This window comes from Chelonoidis abingdonii, chromosome 17 (genome assembly GCF_003597395.2).
Source record: "Chelonoidis abingdonii isolate Lonesome George chromosome 17, CheloAbing_2.0, whole genome shotgun sequence".
Taxonomy (NCBI): domain Eukaryota; kingdom Metazoa; phylum Chordata; order Testudines; family Testudinidae; genus Chelonoidis; species Chelonoidis abingdonii.
Genome location: NC_133785.1, coordinates 32434030 through 32458202, shown reverse-complemented (window position 1 = coordinate 32458202; position 24173 = coordinate 32434030). Strand labels below are relative to the sequence as shown.

Genomic DNA, 24173 nt, shown 5'->3' with positions numbered 1-24173 from the left:
TGTTAATATTTCCCCATAAGACCAGGCAGGAAGCAAATCTGTTTCAATTTACTAAGGGATTTGCTCTTGAACAAGCGAAGATTATTCACAGTTGACATGATGATCAAAGGATCCCAAACCCTCCTCCAAAATGACAGACTGTTATTGCTAACATTCATGAGTTCTGTCTGTTCATACAAAAATCAGATCAGCCAAATTAGTTGTGGTTCTTTTGTAGGTCTGAATACAGCAGCAAAGTTTAAAGCTTGTTATCAGAGTGTTCTGTGCTGATACAAAGATGCTTTAAAATATATTAAAAAAAGGTATCAAAATAATGATAAAAAGGACTGACAAATCTACAACGGCAAAACAGTGGAGGCTGAAGTGCTGTTGTTATTCTGCTCATTCCCACTGTGTGTAGGCAGGGGCACACGGGCAATGAAACTGAGATCCTTACAGCAGGGAGTAAGAAAATTAGGGAGCTAAAGAGAAGGAAATTCTAAGGGTGCCACTTCAAGCCAGACTCTGTTCTCAGTTACCTGTTGTAAATCTGGAGAAAGTACACTTAAGTCTATGGAGTTTTTCTAGATGTTCACCAGTGTAATCAAGAACAGACTGTAGGTCAAAGTTACTGGAACACAATTTTACATGGCGTAGGGGCAAACCCTCATCTTAATACCCAGTCTGAATTATGGGAAGATGGACTTGGGCCAGTGGTGAAGGAATCCTTTCCTAGAGGCAGGGTAGTCTTGTCCTGGCTGCTACTCTAGCCCTAAGGCTGTAGTGGCCTGCATAGCTCCATGGGTGAGAGGATTGCATGACCTCTGGATCCTCTGGTACCACACACACTCGTCTCTGGTGCACCTTGCCCAATGAGCTCTGCACCAAGAAGAACACAGGCACAGCCCTCCCTAAATCCTGCCTACCCTGCTGAGCAGTACTGGGCCAGTTATGCAGTACCAGGGACAGGATTTTCCCCACTGATTTACAGGTGTATTTAAAAACCACAAAAAGACCCCATTTGTGAGATAATGGATGAATGTGGCAAAATAAAACAGCACTTTTTCACCCATTGCAGTATATGTTGCTAATATCACCTGTACAGTTAGATTTCTTTAATAATGCATGTTAGTTGTAGATAGGGCTGACGAGAGTTGGAGGAAGCTGGTACAAATTACCGGGGCTCGGCAGTCCGAAAGGGGGCCCGGGGCCCGGCTTCATTGGCCCTGTTTAGCCGGTTCGCCCTTGCTGGGGGGCCTGAAAAATTTTTTCCACCGGGGCCCGAACCCATTCTCGGCAGCCCTGGTCTTAGATCACGTTGTGCATCATTAGACCACATGAGATCATGTTATTAAATAACTTTGAAAACCCCTTATATCCACCCCTACCCCATGCAATATCCCTCACAGCATTTATACCTGACTCACTAAGGGTATGTCTACACCGCAGTAAAACACCCGCGGCTGGCCTGTATCAGATGACTCAGGGTGTGAGGCTATACAATTGCAACGGGGTTTTGGATGGAGCTGGGTCCTAGGACCATCCCCCCTTGTGGGATCCCAAAGCCCAGGCTCCACCCATGGCGTCTACATTGCAATTTTATAGCCCCAAAGCCTGAGGCAGCTGACACAAGTCAGCCGCGGGGGTTTTATTGCATTATTGACTGTTGCATGGACCGTCCAAACGGATACTACAAAAATACGTATTCATGCCATAGACTGCATGAAGCCTTATCACAGATTGTTAGAAGAAGAAGCGGGGAAAATGTTAAAACGGAACTATCAATCTGACATCTGATCATTTCCAAATGAGAGCTAGGAGGAGCGTCTGGAACAGCGTCTTCTTTCAAATCCCCTTGTTGAGTTCTGCAGTTTTTACATCAAACTTCCTGTTTTAAAATGCATTTTCTCTCCCCTGTTGCTGGCTGAAAGACCCGCACGAACAGAAAAAACTGGCAGATGTCCTACAGCTGCAAATCCTTCCACAAACACACAACTTTTTGTGCATGAGCAATCTCTTAGCACCAGGGCCTATGAGGGGAAAAAGTGAAAGTGACTATGCACAAAGTGCTGTCAAACAGACAATGTAAACAAATGGAAAAAGAACAGAAATATTTTCTTTCTCAACTTTCAGTTTGAATCCTCTAAGGGGTTACCTATAGTAGTATGTAAACAAAAGTTCCAGCCAGAAATAGGCTTTTATCTCCACTCTGGTGACAAATGCTGAAGTGTAGCAGGGTCAGTGTGCAATGCGATAATGGATGCTCATTGGTTAGGCTGCAGGAGCCAAAATTATTCCTTGATGTAACTGAGTCAATGGAGATACACTAGGGGTAAATTTGACCTCATACGCTCAGTTCAAACTGACAGCTAACCTTATCACATAGAAGACTTTTGCAGTCCATATTTTATAACCTGACCACCTAGTTCTGGGGGCTCTTCTTTCATTCTGCCTTCAGTAGAGACATGGTTTTACTCAATATCAAACTTTTATTGTAACTTGAAAGAGGTAAGAGGAAACCAGTCTAAAGTCTGCTCTCAGTGTAAATCTTCAAGGAAACATGCTATTCAAGAGTGTAACCCAACCTGCTGGTTTTAACAGATAGTTCTTTATGGCTTGGATCATTTGTCTCTCTCTCCCCTCTCAAACCACAGAAAGGTCAGAAGAGAAATCCAAGATAACAAAACTAAGAGGCTTGGAATTTTCAGATCTGGATCAGCAATTTTCTTGGGCTTTTGGTCTGACTTCAGCATAATGACCTTCCAGTAGGACTGGTTGAAAATTTCCCATCTAATCTATTGTTTTTAACAGAACATTTTTTTTTTTTTTTCAAAATTGTGTCAGCTTTCCATAGACAATTTCAACTTTTGGTTGAAAAATGTAACATTCGAAAAGTTTTCAGTTCAGAAATTCTGACAAGGTGTCTCATGGGAGTTGTAGTTCAGTTGCCTCATTTCCCCAGGCTTCTCTTTGGCCAGACTTCCCAGCAGGACTACATCTCCCTTGATACACTGTGGGGCTCAGACAACAAGTAGTAAGTTTCCATAGTACTCCTCTCCCTCGCCTCCACTCCCATTTTCTGACCGTTCTAACATCAAGACATGTTACAAAGCCTATCTGCTATATTTACCCAGGGACAGGGGCAACTGCGAAAGGAGGGTCTTAGCTCTGTAAGATGGGGAGGTATTACAACACTGTCAGTAGATTAAATTTATTGAATGTGTTTTTATTTAAATTGTAATGCATGTTGCCTATTTTGCCAGGTGCATCATATTAAATGAACTAAATGAACAAATGAATAAAATAATATGACCTGATCTAGCAAATCTTGATTCATGTTAGTTGTCCCATCAATTTCAAGTAAGCATTTCCAAACCTATGGCCATATTTTCAATGAGAAAACTGTAGTTTACTTTGATCAAGAGAATTAATGGATTAAAAACAGAGGTCAAATGAGGTGTCTGAGGAAAAAGTTTATGTAAAGAGTTACTGTTGACAGGCAAAATACACAATGATTCACCTGGCAAACAAGCAGAAATACAGTCATATGAGCAATGCCAGAGTTTCAACATTGATTTACGAGCTACCTGTATGCTACCTACAGTGCATTTACAACGGAATATTTTATTTTAATATTATTGCACAGACATAAGAACAGCCATACTGGGTCAGACCAAAGGTCCCTAGCCCAGTATCCTGTCTTCCGAAGGTGGGAATGAACAGAACAGGTAATCATCAAGTGATCCTTATTTAGATTCGTATTTATCAACCTGTATTTTTAATTATTATTTTTCATTGGTGTCTGTGAAATGTGCTAGACTGGCATGTCTGGAGACTGAAGCCCTCTACTAGGTCACCTGCTCTGCCACATCATCCACCAACATGCCCCAACCTCATTCCGGTGGGGACTTCTGTAGGGCTTAGAGAGAAGTTCACTCTCCAGGCTCATCCAATCCCTGGCCTCTTTGCGGAGACTGACAAACATGTCTGCTCATTACTGGGATTATGTGATGAGGACACATGACTGCTGGGACCTGGAGAACTAACATATTTCACAGCCGACAGTTACGACTTTTGCCATTACAACCTGGGTTGGACTTCAGCTAGGAAGCTAGACAGGAAAGGCTTTGTATGCCATGACCAATCCTTCAGGATGCACTGTTTTTAAAGTGATGTCAGCCATAGGATGAGAAATATGGCAAACAGGTGCTATTCTACAAGACAAACAACTCTGAACATCTGTAAAGCAGCTACTTGTTCCAACTTTTTGATAAAACATTCCTTTCCTGTAAACAATCTTCCAGTCTGTCCATAAAACAATAAGCTTTTCAAGTAAAAGTTGTTCTTTCACTCTTAATTTGGAGCACATTGTTAACACTAGCTCATTATAGCTAAAAACAAAGTATTTAATTTATTCGTTTGTGAAATTTGGTTCCGGTTCTCCCAAATTTACAATTATGCTACAATTGCAGTCTGCAAGGGTATCTTTTAAACAAACTAGTTCCCTTCACAAACTGTGTTGATCACCCATGTAAAGATAAACCCCAGTCTCTCATATATGTCAGCTATCAGGAATTCATTACATTGTCTATGTTATGTTATGCCAGTTGGTAGTTATCTTTGCAGCCCACAGGCTAGAATGGAAATCCAATGTGTCAGCTATTTAAAGAGAATGGAAGCCCTCCTCCAGCAATTTAATTAACTTTCAGGCAGCCTGGGTTTGGCCTGGGTTTGAGATCTGAAATTACTGTGGAAAATATGATCTGAGATTATCCGCCAGAAAGTAAATTTTTAAAAAGATAACTTTGCTGACACTGCACACAGTGCTTAATCTTATTTTAATCAACTTTTTCTTGCCGCTAGAAGCAAATGATTTAGAACTGTCAATCTTCATTTCAATTGTGCCCTGTCTGTTTCAGTCATGCCCCAGAAGCTATACAAACCTGAAGAGAATGGAACTCATAACTATCACTGATAGAAAATATATTCTCTTAAAAAAAAAAAAAAAAAAAAAGACTAAAGAAAAGAAATAGTCGGATTGTACCACACTACAGTATGTATATAAGGAGGTGGATAATCAGGTCTCTCTATATATTGCAAAGACTTTAATGCAGCATTAATAAAACAGTTTCGTACAATATCTGATTGGTAAATATACTTATATTCTATAGGAGTTAACTGGGGAAATATAGTTTGCTAATTTTTCAGAGCAGCATCATGCTATAAATTGCATATTTACACTATGAATAATTACCAGAAGACTCAATCTATTAATTCTGTTACCCCTCGAGACAACATTAACTTTATAAAAATCAAGTTAAAAGTGGAGTCCCAAAAATGAATACAGCACAAATATTTTTCTAACCATTAACCATGCCAGAAGCTGCAACGTGAATCTAACATATACTACATACATAAAGATCTTACTGGAATTTATAGGTTCAAGTCATTTTAAACTGAGGATTGTAGCTTTTTCTGTTTCATCAAAAACATGGTAGTGCATTAAAGAATTAATGTGTTATTGGTGTGATTTTTGGGGGGGGGAGAGATTGAGTGGAGATTTGATGGCTTATAGGAATTTCAATTTAAGTTCAAGCATGCAATTAATCACAATGCACAGCGCACTGCTAAAAAGTGAATACAAGCAAAACAATCATTCTCTTTTCCTTGAACAAAACTGATCATATTATCATTACTAGGAAAAAAAGGGCCAAAGATCTGCAACAACCTAAAAAACTTATCTGTAACTCAACGGCCCAACAGTAAAGCTATATCAAAGGTCAAGTGTCTGGCCATATCAAGCATAACAATGTCACATTAAATACATAGATTGGCCGTTCAGTGCGCATTGCTATGACGCATTCTTACACATCTCCTGATAAACATACAGTATAATTATCCTGTCCGGGATCACAAATTTAGTAAACAGGAAAAGGAACTGGACTGCTCATGATTGATAACAAAATGGAGAGCTGCATCATTTGCACTGTGTAGCCGCCTCTGCTAATAATTGCTCTTGTAGCCAGCAGTAACTTTAGACTACACGTTAGAGGCTAATGGTGTCCAAAACACATGACTAGCTGTGACATTCTCCATACAATAAACATACCATGGGTGAAATTTTCAAAAGTGACTTAGAAGTGGGGTAGACCTCATCTACTTCCGAAAGATGGATTCCCAATGAGATTTTCAGAAAGCCTTTGGCAAGGTCCCTCACCAAAGGCTCTTAAACAAAGTAAGCAGTCATGGGATAAGAGGGAAGGTCCTCTTATGGATTGGTAACTGGTTAAAAGATAGGAAACAAAGAGTAGAAATAAATGGTCAGTTTTCAGAATGGAGAGAGGTAAATAGTGATATCCCCCAGGGATCTGTACTGGGACCAGTCCTATTCAATATATTCATAAATGATATTGAAAAGGTGGTAAACAGTGAGGTGGCAAAATTTGCAGATGATACAAAACTACTCAAATTCCAGGCAGACTGCAAAGAACTACAAAAGGATTTCACAAAACTGGGTGACAGGGCAACAACTTGGCAGATGAAATTCAATGTTGATAAATGGAAAGTAATGCACATTGGAAAACATAATCTCAACTATACATATAAAATGATGAGGCCTAAATTAGCTGCTATCACTCAAGATAGAGATCTTGGAGTCATTGTGGATAGTTCTCTGAAAACATCCACTCAATGTGCAGCGACAGTCAAATAAGCTAACAGAACGTTGGGAATCATTTAGAAAGGGATAGATAATGAGAAAGAAAATATCATATTGCTTCTATATAAATGCATGGTATGCCCATATCTCGAATACTGCATGCAGATATGGTTGCTCCATCTTAAAAAAGATATATTGGAATTGGCAAAAGTTCAGAAAAGGGCCACAAAAGTGATTGGGGTATGCAACAGCTGCCATATAAGGAAAGATTCATAAGACTGGGACTTGTCAGCTTGGAAAAGAGATGACTAAGGGAGGATATGATAGAGGTCTATAAAATCATGACTGGTGTGGAGAAAACAAATAAGGTAGTGTTATTTACTCCTTCTCATAACACAAGAACTAGGGGTCACCAAATGAAATCAACAGGCAGCAGATTTAAAACAAACAAAAGGAAGTATTTTTTCACACAACTCACAGTCAACCTGTGGAACTCCTTGCCAGAGGATGTTGTGAAGGCCAAGACTATAACAGGGTTCAAAAATAACTAGATACATTCGTGGATAGGTCCATCAATAGCTATTAGCCAGGATGGACAGGCATGGTGTCCCTAACCTCTGTTTGCCAGAAGCTGGGAATGGGCGACATGGGATGGATCACTTGATGATTACCTGTTCTGTTCATTCCCTCTGGGCCACCTGGCATTGGCCACTGTCAGTAGACAGGATACTGGACTAGATGGACCTTTGGTCTGACCCAGTATGGCCGTTCTTATGTTCTTATATGAGATATTAATATGGGGTAGCTATTCAAAAATGCCTATGGAACAGCTTTTTAAGGGTATTTAGGTGCCTAAATATGCAGATAGGCACATTTGAAAATCCAGTTAGGCCCCCATTCATACCTTTAGAAGCTGGTCTGAAGTTCAATTTTCAAAAATGCCTAAGTGGCTACATCCCATTTTCAAAAGTGGCAAAGGCACTTAGTTTTTTAGAAAATCTTAAAAGTCAATTGGACTTTTTAAAATGGGAATTGGTCACTTACACATTTTTAAAAATTTTACCTCCTCTGGAAATTAATCTTTCTGAGCAAAATAAAGGCTATCCTAGCCCTAATTCCTCAGGCCAAGATTCTGTTGCCCGTATTAGAATTAATCTGAGGAAGACAAAAATCAGAGGCTCTTTATCTTCCACATGCTAACGGCCATTTTGTGAACATACTGCAAAGTCTGGGGCTTTTCCTTACAATAGGATTTTCAAGTAAGTAAACGCTATGTTCTCTGAAAATAACAGCTTTCAAAAAAAGTGCTCTCCTGCTCAGCACTGGCTGCAGTTTCTTGGAACATGATTCTTCCCTTGGGCCATAACCAACCGTCAGCCCGCATGCATGACTCCCACTGACTTCAATGGGAGTTCAATGTACAGATCAACATCAGGATATGAATGATACCTTAAAATCCTTCAAACCTAGTAACTCCTTTCCTCTCCACAGCTTCAATTTGCAGGTCCAGAAAATTTCTTTTACCACCAGATGTGTGAAAATCAACCAGGCACAGAAGGGATCACTTAACACACACTGATGTGTAGCCCATTTTCAGCTCTTTTCAAGCAAATCCCTAGGTGATCCCTCTATTTACTGGAGGTTCATTAAAAATAAAAGCCCACATTAAAAAGTTAATTGTCGCAATATCAAGCAAACAAAATCTCATGACAGCCACTGTCCAAACTGATTCAAAATCCATTTCCAAAATGATGATGGACAACTAATACTTCAGAAACCAGACACTGATAATAGGGAAGATTGCTTAAATACTACTCGTGCATAAATAATGACACTATGTCTGGAATATCTTCTTCCTATCAAAGGAGGGTTTGGCTCAGAAGACCTATTTCATAATATTTTTGTAAGATATGCCAGTTACTGAGCTAGTTCCTTTAACCCCGATGACTCAAATAATCACTCTTGAGATACAGAATCGAATTCCTTCTTTTGGCTATAGTGTTCATCTAGAGCAGTCTTGCACACATATTTGCTTTTAATTCATACTTTATGACCCATTACGAAACAATTATAGCAGCTGCACCTTTGCACAAAAAACACTTCCAGGGTGGGAATGGCACTGTAAAAAGGAAGGTCTGAAGTAATTCATTTTGCATTTCAGTAGCACCTTTCCTGTGATGATCTCAACACATTTTTTAAACAGGAGTGAGTTAAGCTTCACAGCATCCCTGTGAGGTAGGGAAATATATTATCCCCATTTTTCAGATAGGCAAATGGAAGCACAGTGAGTTTAAGTGACTTGCTGAGGGTCAGAACTGGGGACAGAACTCCTGGGCCCAGTCCAGCGTTTTATCCACAAGATCATCTTTTCCTCTCAAGGGCCTGATCTTGAACCATTAAAGTCAATGGGAGTTTTGTGACTGACTTTGATGGAAGGAAGACCGGGCTCTTGAGGAACAGGGCTCCTGGTTAGAAGAACCGGAACTTACTTGACAACTATCCCTTTATTACAAAAAGCTGAAGCAAACCATTGCTGGCTTTTGCAATCTGACACAAGCTGTTAGTTACTGCAGGCAAGCAGGTAGCTCAGTATCCTGCATTTACAAAGCGTTTCACTTGAAAGCTCTTACAGCAGAAGTGTAAACAAGCCATCCTTCCGATGTGGAAATTCAGCCAGTAGTAAAACATTAACATGACTAAAGCTGACCTTTTGAATTTCTGTTTGTTCAGTGAGCTGTTTCTAATTGAAGGTCTCTTCCCTCAGCTCCTAGAGCTTTTAGTTTTTTTCCCATAGGCCGGTAATTGCACCCAAGGAACAGCGTTTAAGAGGTAGAAAGTGATTTCAAGAGTAACTGCTGTCTGCTTATGCGGCATTAGGTAGCTAAACCCAAGCTACTCCGAGCCTCACACCAGCTACAATACAACTGTCAGGTCAAGTGCATGAAGGGTGAGGCTCCTGCAAGGCAGCTGCAAAAGAAAGCACTGCATTGATCTCCAAAGCAGGCAGCTGACAAGCTCCATCTTTCTGTGCACGCATGAGCACTAGGCACAGACAGGGTCGTTAGGAGTTTCACAGACATGGATCCAAGACACAGGACAGTACTGGTCTCTAATGTGAAACGGTGATAGCACTTATTTAGTCCCACCTTCCAGAAACCACAGATTAGATGGTGTGATTTGACTAGGATGGTTTGGAACAGAATGTTTGAATCCAGAAGCCATTCACAAAACAATCGCTTCACCACATGAACTCTGGCATGGCAGTGATTTTACTTCTTCGGTTACTGCTCGAGGCTGGGTTTTTTTCTTTCCTGCTGATGGTACTAAAATGATTGCTTAAAACACAAAGCAAAGTGAAGAAAGATAGCCATTAAGTGTTTTATAAAGAGAAATGTTATTACCTGGAATAGTCACCTTTAGCTTCCTATAATTGAAAAAATAGGGACAAATTAAAACACGATCTCTTCAAAAGTCTTGAGTATTAACTTTGCTATTCTCAGCACTGTTAATTTTAGCTTTTTGGCTAAATCCTGACTTCAGTTCTAGTCATGCTACCCCAAGGAAGTCACTGGAGTTGCAGGCATATATGGAAGAGAGCAGAATTTGGCCCCGAGCGTTTCCGGCTGTAGATTATCCACGTCCACCAGTGCTCACGCTGCTCCCAAAACACTGCTGAATTTCACATTCAAACCCCACGTCACTTACTATTGAGAGATATAAACAGAAAGACCTAGTCTCTCTACTTTAATCAGCTATATCCAGCGAAAGGCGAACATTACAAGAAGGTCAGTGGTTGTGATAGGTTGGTGTTCATACAAGACTAAAACAATCATTCACACAGCCCAAGACAACACAACCCCAGCTTGCATTTGTCAATGAAAACTTATTTAAGCCATTTTTAAGAAAGAGGTTGTGTTCAATCACAGATTGTACCATAAACAGATTGTAAATCTCACGACAAAAAATAACAAGAACAAGGTTAATGATTTGACATAAAATTAATGGTGATGAAAATATTTATTTTTACCAAAACAGAGAGAAAAACAATTAGATTTTTGGGGTTTTTTTTTAGTCCTCTTGAAGGAAAATTCATATGAATAGTGTAGTAACTTTTAGCTACAGTACTCTATTTCCCTTTCCCCTCCAACATCTCCTGCCATAAAAACAAACACGTCAATTATTTGTGGCACAGGAGGAAGTGACAAACAGGTTAGAAACCTGCTGTAATATCTACAGACCTGACTGAATCCCTCTGTTCTATGATCTTTCTTACAGAAAAAAGTTACACTTGATTTCCCGCTCTCCAACCTGAATTGTTTGAATAGCAAATTTCCTGACTGGCCATAATAAAATAGCAGCTCCCCAATATGTTTGTAGTGTAGATAGTGTAAAATGTAGCACAAATGAACCACAAATTGCTGCAAACATGCCTAAACTTCAAAGTTGTGGGTTATGTTAAAAACCAACTGCACACACACAAAAAAGGATAATCTTACCTGTAAAATCAGGGCTGCTAATCTGAAGATTGTCTCACTTTCTACCTCAATCTGCCCCTGTTTACATAAAGAGGAAAACATTAACGTGCATATCCTGACTCAGCAGCAAAGGGACACAGCCCAGGACTACTGAATCTGGGAGGCTGTCACATTACTCTGTACCTCTAGGTCTCACTCAATTGCAGACCATACCACTGCAATGAGGAAACGGGGGGAGAGAAGAATTACCGAGTAAAGTTTTAGTAACTCTGCCATTTGTGGGGTTGATTTTTTTAAGATTAGTTCAAGAAAGTTAATTCTGAAAACAGGATTCAGGGAGACAAGAGAGGTAGCTGCTATTTGAATGTGTCGGTGGTATAATGAATCACGTCTTTGTCTCTGCAGTTTACAACATTCAGGCCCTACAAGTTTCACCAGACCACTTGGCTGCACTCAGGTCCCAGATATGATATTTCGCTATTTGGTGTGTGTCTTTGTCTCTCTCTCTCTCTCTCTCTCTCCCCCGCCCCAGTGAAGCTTCCAGTCACCACTCAGTTTATCTTGTCATTGCATATTTTCTGCATAAATCTTCACTGATTGCAACTAACCCTGTCAGAGCAAAGGGGTCCCAATCCTGGACATCTTAAACGTTAAGAGACATCTGAGTGCACAAGGGACGCGGGATTGAGCCAAAGATATGTACGTCTTAAAACATGGCAACTCCTCAGGGCAAGGACCTAGTTTGTTATTTGTTTGTAAAGTACCATGGACACCCATGCGGCTGCATAAATATTATTAGTAATCATTAGGTACAACATAACACCATTCAGACTAGACTTCCTTTGCCGGACCAGGCCCGTCAGAAGAAAAGACACAAAGTAATTATTTTACTATGACATTCAAAACAATTTCTCAGAATCCTTGCCTCCTAGATGTTCCTTCTTCACCCATCTCAAGGGAAAGAGCCACTTGCCTGTCTGTTACCCAGCATTGTGCCCTGACAACACCACATACCCAGTAACATTACAGAGGTACAGTAGGCGGCCAATGCCAAAACACTGCTTTGGCAAATGCATAAACTCTCGTAGATCCTCCTGGCTACAGCCTTGAGTCCAAACTTAGGAAGTTGGGCATCCAGATGTGAAGAGGCTGGTCTGGTTCATCAATGGTGAATATTAGTCACTGCTGTAGCATATCCAAAGGCCCAGTGAGGACCGAGGCCTGGGTTTGTACTGGGTGCTACAAAACCACACAGCAAGACGGAGCCCCTCCTCAAAGAGTTTACAAGCCAAGACCCTTATCTTGCAAACACCGCACCTTGGCACATGTGAATGGCCCCATTCTCACCTTTGTCAAGCAGATGCATAAATGTTTGCAGGAACAGGGATTTCTATCACATTTCACACCAGCAGTTAGGCATGGGGCAGCACCCAGCTCCTGGGTTAGGGAAATTATCCCCTTGCCACTTGTATGGACAGAGTGGGGCCAATGAATTTTTGAACAATAAATATTTTCCTTTTTACAGGGGAGAATACTGAACATGTGACACCTGCCTCTCGTAACTCAAGCCTCAGCACACTCTGAGCCTACTGGGAATGTCAAGAGTTCTGCATGGACGAGGTTAGATGCAGTAATGTGATGCCCCTGAGAATTACAGAGAGCTATCAAGAGTCAAAGTCTGCCTCACATGGCTCACCAGGTTAATGCAGTTTCCAACACATTAGTTTCCATAGCCAACGATACACAAGGAAGTGATGTGACTAGCATCATGTCTAGCTGCCTTTGACTTCTCTCATCCAAAAGATTAGATACCCAATTTTGCAGCTCCATGAACTGGAGTACGAGATTGAGCAAGACTTAAATCTACAACCTCTGGGATTGTAATCCAGTGCTTTAACCAGTCAGCCACCACGTCTCACAGAGAGAGAGAGCCTGAGCCACATTGCTTTACAGTAGCTGAGGCCCACAGAGGCTGAATTCAAAGTGAGCTGGCAAACAATTCATAGTTTTCACAGAAAGGGCTTTGCTGCTGGTGCTGCCACCAGTACAAGTCATTCCTCTCTCTCCCTCCCCCACTCCCAGCAAGTCTGTCAAGAACATTAGACTACAAGGAATTTCCCCCTTCCGACAGGTGTTGCTACTATGCTACTATCCCGAGGCTGATCCCAGACTAGGAGCATTCTGTACAGATGTGATTTATTCATGCCAGATGTGGCAGAAATAACAGAGAAAAACAAGACAAAGAATTGCACCATAAATACTTTCCTTCACTTTATATATGGAGATGTATCTATCTCATAGAACTGGAAGGGACCCCGCAAGGTCATTGAGTCCAACCCCCCTGCCTTCACTAGCAGGACCAAGTACTGATTTTGCCCCAGATCCCTGAGGGACTGAACTCACAAGCCTGAGTTTAGCAGGCCAAGGCTCAAACCACTGAGCTATCCCTTCAGGCACATTTAATGTGGATTCCAAAGTAAAAAGCAAAGCCTCAGCTCCTGAGCTGCCACTTACCAATGGGTGCTCAGCCCAGCTCAGGATGAGGATGTAGAAGTAGTTTCAAGACCTTTGTGCTCCCCTGACTTTACATCAGACTAGTCCACTAATGCAATTTAGAGTTACCAAAGGCCTCAAAAGGGCAGTTACGGCAGGGAATCATGGACCTCAGATGGTCACAACCTCTTTCCCCAGCTCAGGCCCTTTGCAGCAGCCCCAGGGGGCCTAGGAGCCTTGGCGGTAGGTGTGCCCACAGGAGGCATATCCTGCACTGGGTGGGGAAACCGCCTTTAGCCTGTGATGTTGCCTCTGTGGTAACTTTGCACCAGGTGAGTAGCGCAAAACGTCTCTGATATAGCCCAAGATGTGGTCCATCATCTCTAAGCACCCAGCAGAAGTCTAACTCAAATCTTACACCAAAGATCCAAACCCCTTTCTAGCTAGTCCCAAGGAAAAACTTGCTTTACCATCTGTTTCTGAAAAAGGAAAAGTCTCCAGGGAACACTTCTCCAGCAAGCGCCCATAGTGAGGCTTTTATAATGGCACACAGAGCCCAAACAGCCCCCCAGGTGAATTAAATCCTCTTGTTACAGAAGGTCTACATTAAGATCCCTTATACAAATGAGACCAGCTGCTCTGGCAGGATGTCTGGCTCATAGGTGTCTACTCTAACTCCGCTAGAGAAAATGTGTCTGGTTATGATCAGTTGTGACTGTCAGAAGAATCCGCACAGTCTGTTGAATAAATTTGCTGTTTAGAAAGAAGTAGGCATACCTACTGGTACACGAGCTCCAGTGGGTCTCTAAGGGATGCTAAACACAGTGTTACAATACATGTCTGTTAATCACGGCAGAACCCACTTAGTGGTAACCATTAAGGTATACTTAAAAGCATGCATAAGTGTGCCCAATGGATGGAGCACAGGACTAGAACCCAGGATATCTGGGTTTTATTCCCAGTTCTACCACTTTGAATCACCATGGGCAAGTTACTTTCCCTCTATGCCTCAATTTATCCCTCTATAAAATGGGGCTAATATGTGGCTACCTTGCAGGAATAGTGTGATGCTTAATGTTTGCACAACTCTTTGAAGATGAAAAGCTAAGTGAAACACTTATCATTATTAATAATTATGATTATTACTACACTGATCTTAAACATGTATTTATATGGCTGTAAATAAATATTTTAAGAGGTGCTGGGGACTCTACTATGCACGTTATGACGTTTTGCGATAATTACTATTAACAAACCATAATATGATATGTGACAGAACAAAGCACCTTAGCCAGGATATTAAGAGGCTGGCATTCAAATCCATTCAATCATGCAACAGGGATTGCTTCTTTGAGTGTAGTTTGTCTCCATCCTAGGATTTTGTTGATTCATGTCCCTGCCTCCATGTACTGCTTTGCTTGTGAGTTATAATTCGGAGCATGTTATTAATTGTGTTGCTCCCCATATTGACCTATTCTGGACAGAATGCTGCAACTCACTTTACAAGCACCATCTTCCTCATTCCTTTCCAGCAGGGCACATTGCTCGTGGAATGGAAACATACTATTAGGATTTGAGTGTTGAATGTGCAGTAAGTTTGATAACTCTGCACACCACAGCGCCATGAAAAAAATGCATCCTGGATAGTTATAAAAATCCCAGTCTATTAAATGGAAGCCAAATAAGAGCCCTTAATAGCTGGGGGGAAGTGAATGGAGATGACATACTACAGGGCTGGGGAGCATTACAATCATAAAAGGCATAATAGCTTTTCCACAGCCTTGCACCTTGTGCAGACATTTACTCCTGTGCAACAGGAGGTCAGATTCTAAGGTCATGTAAATCAAGCTTCACTCCACTAACTTCCATGGAATGATACCAATTTATGTCAGCTGAGGATCTGGCCCAAACACTCAGCATTATACAGGCCTTAATGGCCATGCAAGGTGCAGGGCAGTGAAGAATCAGACCCTGTGTTTTCAGGGGAGCTGCAGATCTTACTAAACCTTTAATACAAGGTGATGATGTCACTACCCCGAGCTGCTGCAAGCACATCTCGTGGCCTTGTGTTCCCTAGTCCTTTCAGACTCTTGCATGAGTGCACTGGTACACGAGCAGGCTCCAGGGCCAGCTGTACTCTGGCCTTATCTTTAGGACATAGTGGATTGTTTTTGATTTTTGTTTATTATTTGTCAGAAAGTAGCACCTAGAAATACCACTGTGTTAGCTGCTGTACAAATGGGGGGCAGAGGGGAGAAAGTACATGCCCTGAAGAGCATAAAATCTAAATAGACAGGGGCACAGAGAGAAGAAGTGACTTACCCAAGGTTACACATCAAGTCAGAGCCAGGGCTTAAAGCTAAGTCTCCTACCACTCATTCCAGTGCCCTAACCACGAGCCCACGCGTGTGGATGGACTCCAATCTATACATCAACATGTGTTCCTTCAAAAGGCTGGGAAGCCTTTCCAACAAAGCCAGGCAGTATTCTGAGTTTGTAACAAATTCCAAGCGGGCTGAGCTGCGTGTGGTTCCAGATTCTGCGATGACAGTTCAGCACTGCTCCAGCAATCATAACAATTTTCAAAACCAGAGGGGAACGACACGCTGATAAAGATTCATTTGCATGTCCTGCGATGGCCGGACCATTTAAGCACACGTTTAGGCAAGTAGGCCAAGGGGCTGGGAGCTAGGTCTGCAGCATGCTCTGAGAACCACCTGTTGAACATGAAGGTTGGATATTTTTCTAGCGTTATCCCAACCGGGAATAAGGTCATTAGGAAGAGGTTAAGTAGACGGATGTCATTCAGATAATGGCATCTGTTTCTTACACAATTCAGATGTAAATAAGTCTAGCCAGAATCAACAGAGCTGCTCCACAGAGGGGATGGAATTTATATTTTTCAATTAAGATTTGCAGTAGGGACCAATTGTTTCAATAGAAGAGCCAAATTCATCTGCTGGTGTAGCTTTCCAGAAGTCCGTGGCTTTACAGCAGGACTGACTCTGGCCCAACTTGTCCAGGTGGCTTTTGTCAGGCAGAATAATGTTAGACTAATAAAAGGATCTAGCAGCTGTCCACGCTGAGTAGTAAGTACTGTAGAGCAGGAGAGCATCAATATTCACAATGAGTAGTAAAGGCCAAGTCCTGCCTTCTCAGGGCAGAATTTGGGCCCTGGTTCATCAAAGAATTTAAGCATGTACTTAGTGCTCACTAAAGTCAGCAGGACTTAATTATGTGCTTAAGTGCTTTGCTGACTAGGGACGGATTTAAGAACATACTAAAAGTAGGCACGGTAAAAATCAACACAAGATTCCTATTGTCACATGGGTACAGTACAAGTCAGAGTCCTGTTGAAAATTGTATCAGGAAAGAGGTGGTAATGTGAATAGGAGTTAATTGTGCTAAGCAAAACTTTGGAGTACAGGCTATTCTGAACTGAAGAGTAGTAAAGAAATGCACCGGAGTTCATTTACAGAGACACCTGGAAATGATTTAAACTCAGAGCCAGAGCAAGGTCATGTCTACACTACAAAAATAAGTCAACCTAACTTACATTGGCATACAGCCGCCACAGTAATTCCCTCACTTGTGCATGTTTATGCTTTGTTCCTTGTGTCAGTGATGCGTGTACTCACCAGGAGTGTTTCCATCTATTATACTGTCTGTGGGGGGATTGCGGGAAGGCTCCTGAAAGCCAGTCGACATAAGCAACACAATATCTACACAGACACCGAGTCAGCCTAACTACATCAACCGTGACTCCACACGGCTCGTGAGTCGGTGGAGCTGGGCAGTTACGTTGGAGGGAGAGAAAATTAAGTGTAGACTTTTCCATAGTTAGGTCGACATAAGCTGCATCGTGTCAACCTAACTCCGTAGCGCAGACCAGGCCTAAGAAATCAAGACCTGAAATGGCTCCGTCAAAGCAACAGTCTGTGCATGTGGAAGAAAACAAATAAATCAATTACCAATAAATTTCAAATGAAATTTTAAAAACTGGCATCTAAATAAGAACCTTACGCCACATTCAAATCTTCCTCCTCCCCTCAAAAAGAGAAACCTGGGTGGGTTTTTAATATTTACCCCTTACTATAGGCTAGTGATGTCCAAGGAAGTGCTCTGTTTGAGTAGCCTCAAGAACGCCAGATAACTACATATATAATTACCCACAATTACTAGGAGAGGGAGAAGGTGGAAAAAGTGAGAGAATTAGAGAGAGAAGGATGGAATTAAAAAGAGGGAGCAGGTGAAAGAGAGAGAGAGAGAGAGATGAGAGAAAGGACCACAGCAGGTGTGATAAAGTGTTTCAAGGGAGATAACTGGTTGTACATGGACACAGTGTAAGTGAATGCAGTAATAGGAATGCAGAGCAAGGCCAACCTCTACCTTCTTGCCCATCACCACCAGTTCCCAAAGCAGATCAGTGCAATGATTTCTGGGATGTCTGACAGCCCAATGGCGAACTATTAGTCAATGGAAGTCAGATCCTCACATTGTAAACAGCTCTACAACTTTCCTTCTGATAAAATCATTCGGGAGCGACAGTCTCAAGCAAGGGAGTGGCTCTAACGATAGAAGGTGTGGTGAGTAGGAACAACCTGTTATCATATGACAAAGGTAGCTAGGGAGGACTAAAGTTGGCCAAGCAAGTGTAACAACTTGCCCTTCCAGGGAGGCTACATTGGACAATGATCAAATGAAGCAAACACTGATAAGAGACGAATACCCAGTAATTGAAAAGAGATACTTAGGGGTCCTATTTCGATCACTGACATTTACGTGTACATCTTAATTATAGGCAGAGCTAATAGTGTCACCTAGAGGTAAGATTGCTCCGCACATCCCATTATAAGACCCAGTTTTCAGTGGCTTATACCTTTGCCAAAGTTAAATCATTTGGGCTGAAATTTTCCATACCAGGCATCTATCTCCACTGATATTTTCGGGGAAAGTTTTAGATCAAACAGTTGAGACTATTTCTCAGGGTGAGTTAAGGGAAAATACACTGTTTTGTCCATGGTTTTGTTGAGAAACTCTAGCACCTCTGTGTTGAAGAGTAGGGACTTGAAATTTGTCGGAAGCGCCACCCCAGCACCAAGGATGTGCCTTTTGCCATTTCCCTGAAAATTTGCCCAAATGTGACTAATTTATAGGCCTAAAACAAAAAGACCCCACACACCTCAGTTTACACATGCTCAGCTGAGACTTGTTAGAGTTTGGCAGTTAAATTCTCCAAAGTCTCTGTCTGCACTGAGCATGCTCCATCCCCCAACAGCTCCTACAGGCTGACCAGACTGAGCACATGCCATCCCCCTGGGTCGTGCTTCTTCCTGGGACTGCAGGGCCTAAGAAGAATTTCCCTGCTCCTATCGACCCACCAGCCAGGGGCTGTGAGCAGGGACATTCCCTCCTCTGCATTCAGTGCTCCTGCTTCTGCATGAGGAGGCGGTGGTGGTGGCAGCAGGTTGATTTGAATGCAGGAAGGGGAGGGAGGAGGAAGAGAAGAATATGAGCAGACAGGAGTGGCGCCAGGGCTTTTGGCACCCTAGGCGAGGGTCTTTCTGCGCTCCCGGTTGTTGGCGGCAATTCTGCGGCGGGGGGGGAGGGTCCTTCCGCGGCTCCCAGTCTTCGGGGCACTTTGGCGGCGGGTCCCAGAGCGAGTGAAGGACCCGCCACAGAATTGCCGCCGAAGGACCCCTCCCCACCGCCGAATTGCCGCCAAGGGTGGAAAAATGCCACCCCCCCAAATCCTAGCACCCTAGGCGACCGCCTAAGTCACCTAAATGGAAGCGCCGGCCCTGGGAGCAGAGGGAGATGGGCCCTAGTTGGTCCAAACCCTGTTTTTTGTGGGGGTCAATGTGGTTCCACATGATAAGATGTCTGGATTTTGGGGGTTGTGTTTTGTTTTAAAACAGCAAGTTCCATTAACAAAACCTACTTTAAAAGAACATTAAAGTTGCAAAGTCAAGCACTCAAAAGTCAGGAGATACCAGAATCCAGAAGACAGGGGGAACTTACTAATGGCACTGGCAGACACTCCACAAGTCCCTTCATTACTGAGAGCTCTAGCTGCATGTATTGCACTCGATCCAACTGGCGGAGAGCAGATTGGTTTGTTTTGGAGATCCCATAATTATTTAATTACACGGTGTCGTGCACAGATTTTTCTCATTAATGTACAAAGCAGAGGTGTATAGAATACCAGGTGCAGTGAAACCGCTGAGTCCTGCTCAATTGAGGGGGCAGGAGCCATAGAAAGTGTGCACAGTGTGAAGCCCCAGTGCACCACAGAGAGCCACTCCATGGAAGCTTCTTCATGGCTGAGTGCAGAGGTTGGATAGCCGCTCAGAAGCTAATGCAACCCTGAGACTGAAGTAGCTCCCATTGACTAGGTAGGTGCTGTCGATCAGCTGCTGAAGTAGGGATAGAGAACGTCTCAGATCTCTTTCCTGGCAGTGATCCCCGGTGTCCATATCAGTGGCTCAGGCCTACTCAGCTGAGATGCCTAAAATTCACGACTGTCAGGCCTTGGTTAGCCAAGTGGTGAGCTGAGACTTCAGAACTTCCTGCTAAACTCCATTCACTTTGTTACATCCTCCATCTGCCCCAATCCACTCTGCCCTGTTCACATGCTGTGTCCAATCTGACATTTAGATTCAGATCTCTGGGGACAGGGACTCTTTCCTTTGTTATTCATCCATATAGCACTTAGCACTGCCTGCCATTCAGTTGTCCATGCGCTAACTGGCAGTGGACATTGAGCTACTCCAAACTCCAGGCAAAACATGAAGGAGGGAGGCAGACTGCAAGACCAGGCTTAGCTACATGGCAGGTTATTAGATCATTCAGAAGTGAATGGGACATGAGCTGCAGTGATGTCCAGAAAAAAAAAAAAAAAGCAGCACCTCATCAGAGAGAGGTGGAGAAGGGAGCCTAGAGTACTAGTTATAAAAGCCTGAAGTACCAGTACTCATGCATGCGCCAGTGATAAGGAAAGACTCCTTTAGCACATCTGAGTAGCACAGCTCAGTTCACCTAAAATGGGGTTTTATTTGCATTGTTTGTCTTGCATGGTTCATGGGGAAAGCAAAGTCAGGTGGACAGCACAGTAAACACGGAATGAATTGTGCAGGCTAGTATGTAGTAGGAGTTTTTTCTTTAGGTGTGCAACTTGGTATTACTTGCTGCAAGGACCTTATATAACATGCATTGCACAAGCACAGATGATGCTGAAAGACAGGTCAGAGATGAAATTAAGAAACAAGTCTTTGCTGCTGAAGTACCTGTGGTCAAGATGGGGCAGCAGGAGTGTGAAAGTAAACATGGTTAATTGGCCAAGCGAAGCCAGATGAAATGCTCAACTCAGGGCATTTCTCTGTTTGTCTGTAGCACAGCAGCTTTGGAACAATCAATTTCAAACTCTCGGGGAACATTCTAGTCATCAATGGGCAAAAGGCTATTGCTATTGCTGCAAATCGGAACACCAGAAAAATCAGGGCCTCGGCCTGACTGGTGCAGAAGACTCACTCTGCTGCTCACTCATATCAGAGGCAGCAGCTTAACCTGCTGCGGGAGAAGACTCACTCTTCTGCCCACACATCAGAGGCAGCAGCTTAACCTGCTGTGGAGAAGAATGGCTGTGGCCTGGGCTCTTACAGAAACAGGAGAGGCGCAGAAAGAGAGCTTGTAAGGAGGGAACTGGCAGGGCTGGGGAAGTGCAGAGTGTGAGGGGGAAATGGGGACCCGGATGGGGAGGAGGCAAGAGTGCGGATGGAGACAGTGTAGCAGGGATCAGAGAGATAGGGTCAAAAGTAGAGGAAGCAGGGACCAGAGGGGGGAAGTGCTGTCTGAGGGGCAAAGCAGGATCCACAAGGGGTGGGGGGAAGACAGGGAGTAGGGAATAGAGGGGCCACACAGACATCCTGGAATAGGTGATGGGTGACTTGGAGGTGGTGGTGGTGGGTAACACGGTCACATTGGCATGTAGCAGAGAGCACGAATGGGGGGCACACAGAGCCCCTGCTGTGCCTTGGGGAGGGAAGAGACAAATGGGATGCACACGGATCCTGTGGCATAGAAGTGGAGAGAATGGGGAACAACTGCATGGGGGGAGGGTCCATGGGGGACAGGGAGCCATTGGCACAAGGGAGGTGGGAGGGGTTGCAGGGAGTCCTTGAAATAGAAGAGGATGGGAGTGTGGCACACAGGGACCTGGTGGGGCAGGGGAAATAGAGGGATGCAAGGAGCCCCTGATGTGCACAATAATTAGGTACCACATTCAGCCTGAAGGATTCTACGGTACTTTACAAGCCATGGGGAAAAGTCCTCCTAGGCAGTGGACTGGCACAAGGCCTAGATCACATTTAAGTATGACTTGGTCCCTCAAAGTAGGACTTGGCTGTTGCTTAAGCCTTGCACCGGCCCTTGGCACAAGGGTGAATTTCACCCCACGTGGATACAATACCACTGAAATCTGCACCAACACACAGCTCACTCTGCAACTCACCCATCCAGCTAGGCTCCGAGTCAGGAACGCATCAGTATTCAGGAAAGAATGTGTGCTTTAGAGTTAAGCATTTGCCTAAATCCCATTAAAGTCACCGGAAGTTAAGCACACACTTTAAGCTAAATATAGGCGCAAGTGCTTTCCTGAACTGGAGCTTTTTTAAAAGTTTCTCTCTGTTTTTTAAACAGTGAAATGTGAAAGAACATGGAGAACAGTCCTGTGAAAATAATTAAGATGCTATTTTAAGCCATCTTTATCAACCCATCCAGGTTTCCATTCTTCCCTCACACCTTTCTGGTCTGATCACCCACCTTTTGAACTGCGTTCCTGTCCCACAATGGAGCTTCATGCAAAGATCTAGGGTAGGATACGGCCTTTAATATCTCATCATTCAGGTAAACAGAGTACACAGGTATAGGCGACAGGTTTGTATAATTTTTGGTAGTGCTCAAAATGGTGGTGCCTGCCCCTGCCACTCTCGCCCTGAAAGCCGATATAAAATGAAGCTACAGTGCGTCGGCACTACAAGGGTCAATTAAAACTGGAAGGTCAGAAGCAGCACTTGCCTGCTTCAATATACGGTATTATATTTTGTTGCACTTGTTGTGACAAAATGGGAACGTTCTTAATGTTTTCTCTGAATATTGTGCGGGTGCCTCAGTTTCCCCTGTAAGGTGCCAACTGAAGGTGCTGAGGACAAAGAGATCAGAAGAGATCCAGAAGAGAGACAAAGGCTAGAGGAGGAGTTGTATCAGTTTGGAGTGGCTGGGAAATGGGGAGAGGCCCAGAACTTGGGTCTAGGCTCTCACCCTCCAAGATGGACCTGACTGAGGGGTCCTGTTTTCTGTACTCTACAAGCTTTGTTTTTAGACTGTGATCCTGTTGTCTAATAAACCTTCTATTTTACTGGTGGCTGAGGTCACGTTCTGACTGCAGAGTTGGGGTGCAGGGACCTCTGGTTGCTCCAGAGCCTGCCTGGGCAGACATACGTGGGAAGCGCACGGTGTGGAAGGGTATGCTGAATGCTCCGAGGTCAGACCCAGGAAGGTTGTAACTTTCTTGCCTGGAGACAGTATGCTCAGAGAGAGGAGGCCTCCCCAGAGTCCTGACTGGCTTTTGTATGGAGTAGTTCCAAAGCATCCCACCATCCCCTTCCCCACCATGCGCTTCCCGGAGTCCGCACGGCACTGACACTCCCTCCTCTGGCCTTTGTCTTCTTTTCCAGGCATTAGGAGGCCACCTTGTCTCTTTGTTCTCCAAACCTTCAGTTGGCACCCTTTGCAGGACGAGCGGCCCAGGCCATCAGTTGCCCAGAGACTGGGTTTCGGGCCATTCTTTGTGCATGATGGCATCTCACATGGCACTCTAGGCTCTACAACAATCACTAACCCTTATCCACCATCTAGCATCCTTGAGAAATGCATAGGGGAAACTGAGGCACCCACACAGTATTCAGAGAAAACATTAAGAACATTCCCACTTCGTAACACATGTATACTTTAAAGGGTGTAAAATAATCAAGTATTGTGCTGAACACAATGATACTCCAAGCTGACCACCAAATTTAAGTTGCATGTTTTTCCCCTCAAGAGAGGGCTCTGGGATGGGGCTGGGGATGAGGGGTTCACAGTGCAGCAGGATGCTCAGGGTTGGGGTGCTGGGGGCGCAGGCTCTGGGGTGGGGCAGGGCTGGGGATAAGGAACTTGAGATGCAGACAGGCTGCCCCAGGGCTAAGGCCAGAGAGGACTCTCCCCCCTCCTTACTGGCAGAAGCAAGCTCCAGGGGAGGGACCCCTCCCTCCCCCCCCGCAGCACACTTACTCTGCAGCATGGTCACTGCACATGCTCCTAGGGACTCTCTCAGGTCCAGAAAGCCCACTCGCCTCTTCTAGGATGGGTACGGGGCTGGGGGTTGCCATCATGTCTGGCCTCCCCACCCCTGCTGCTGCCCCTGGGTGCCAGTGGGGCAGGGGAGAAAGTTCCCAGGCATGTGTGTGCCTCTCTTCCCCTCCCGCAAGCTCCAAGAGGCTGCCTGCCACTGACCTCTATAGTCTAAGGCA

The 24173-nt window shown here is 43.8% G+C and overlaps 1 protein-coding gene across 2 annotated transcripts in view; it reads right to left on the bottom strand.

Moving 5' to 3' along the window:
- Positions 1 to 24173, bottom strand: part of FRMD4B (FERM domain containing 4B) — a 124637-nt gene that overhangs the window by 52728 nt on the left and 47736 nt on the right. For both annotated transcript variants that reach the window (XM_032772848.2, XM_075073157.1), the window contains 2 exons: positions 11134 to 11190; positions 10039 to 10061 (listed from right to left, as the gene is read on the bottom strand). In XM_032772848.2, the coding sequence (XP_032628739.1) occupies positions 10039 to 10061; positions 11134 to 11190 (80 nt within the window). The remainder of the gene's footprint in view (positions 1 to 10038; positions 10062 to 11133; positions 11191 to 24173) is intronic.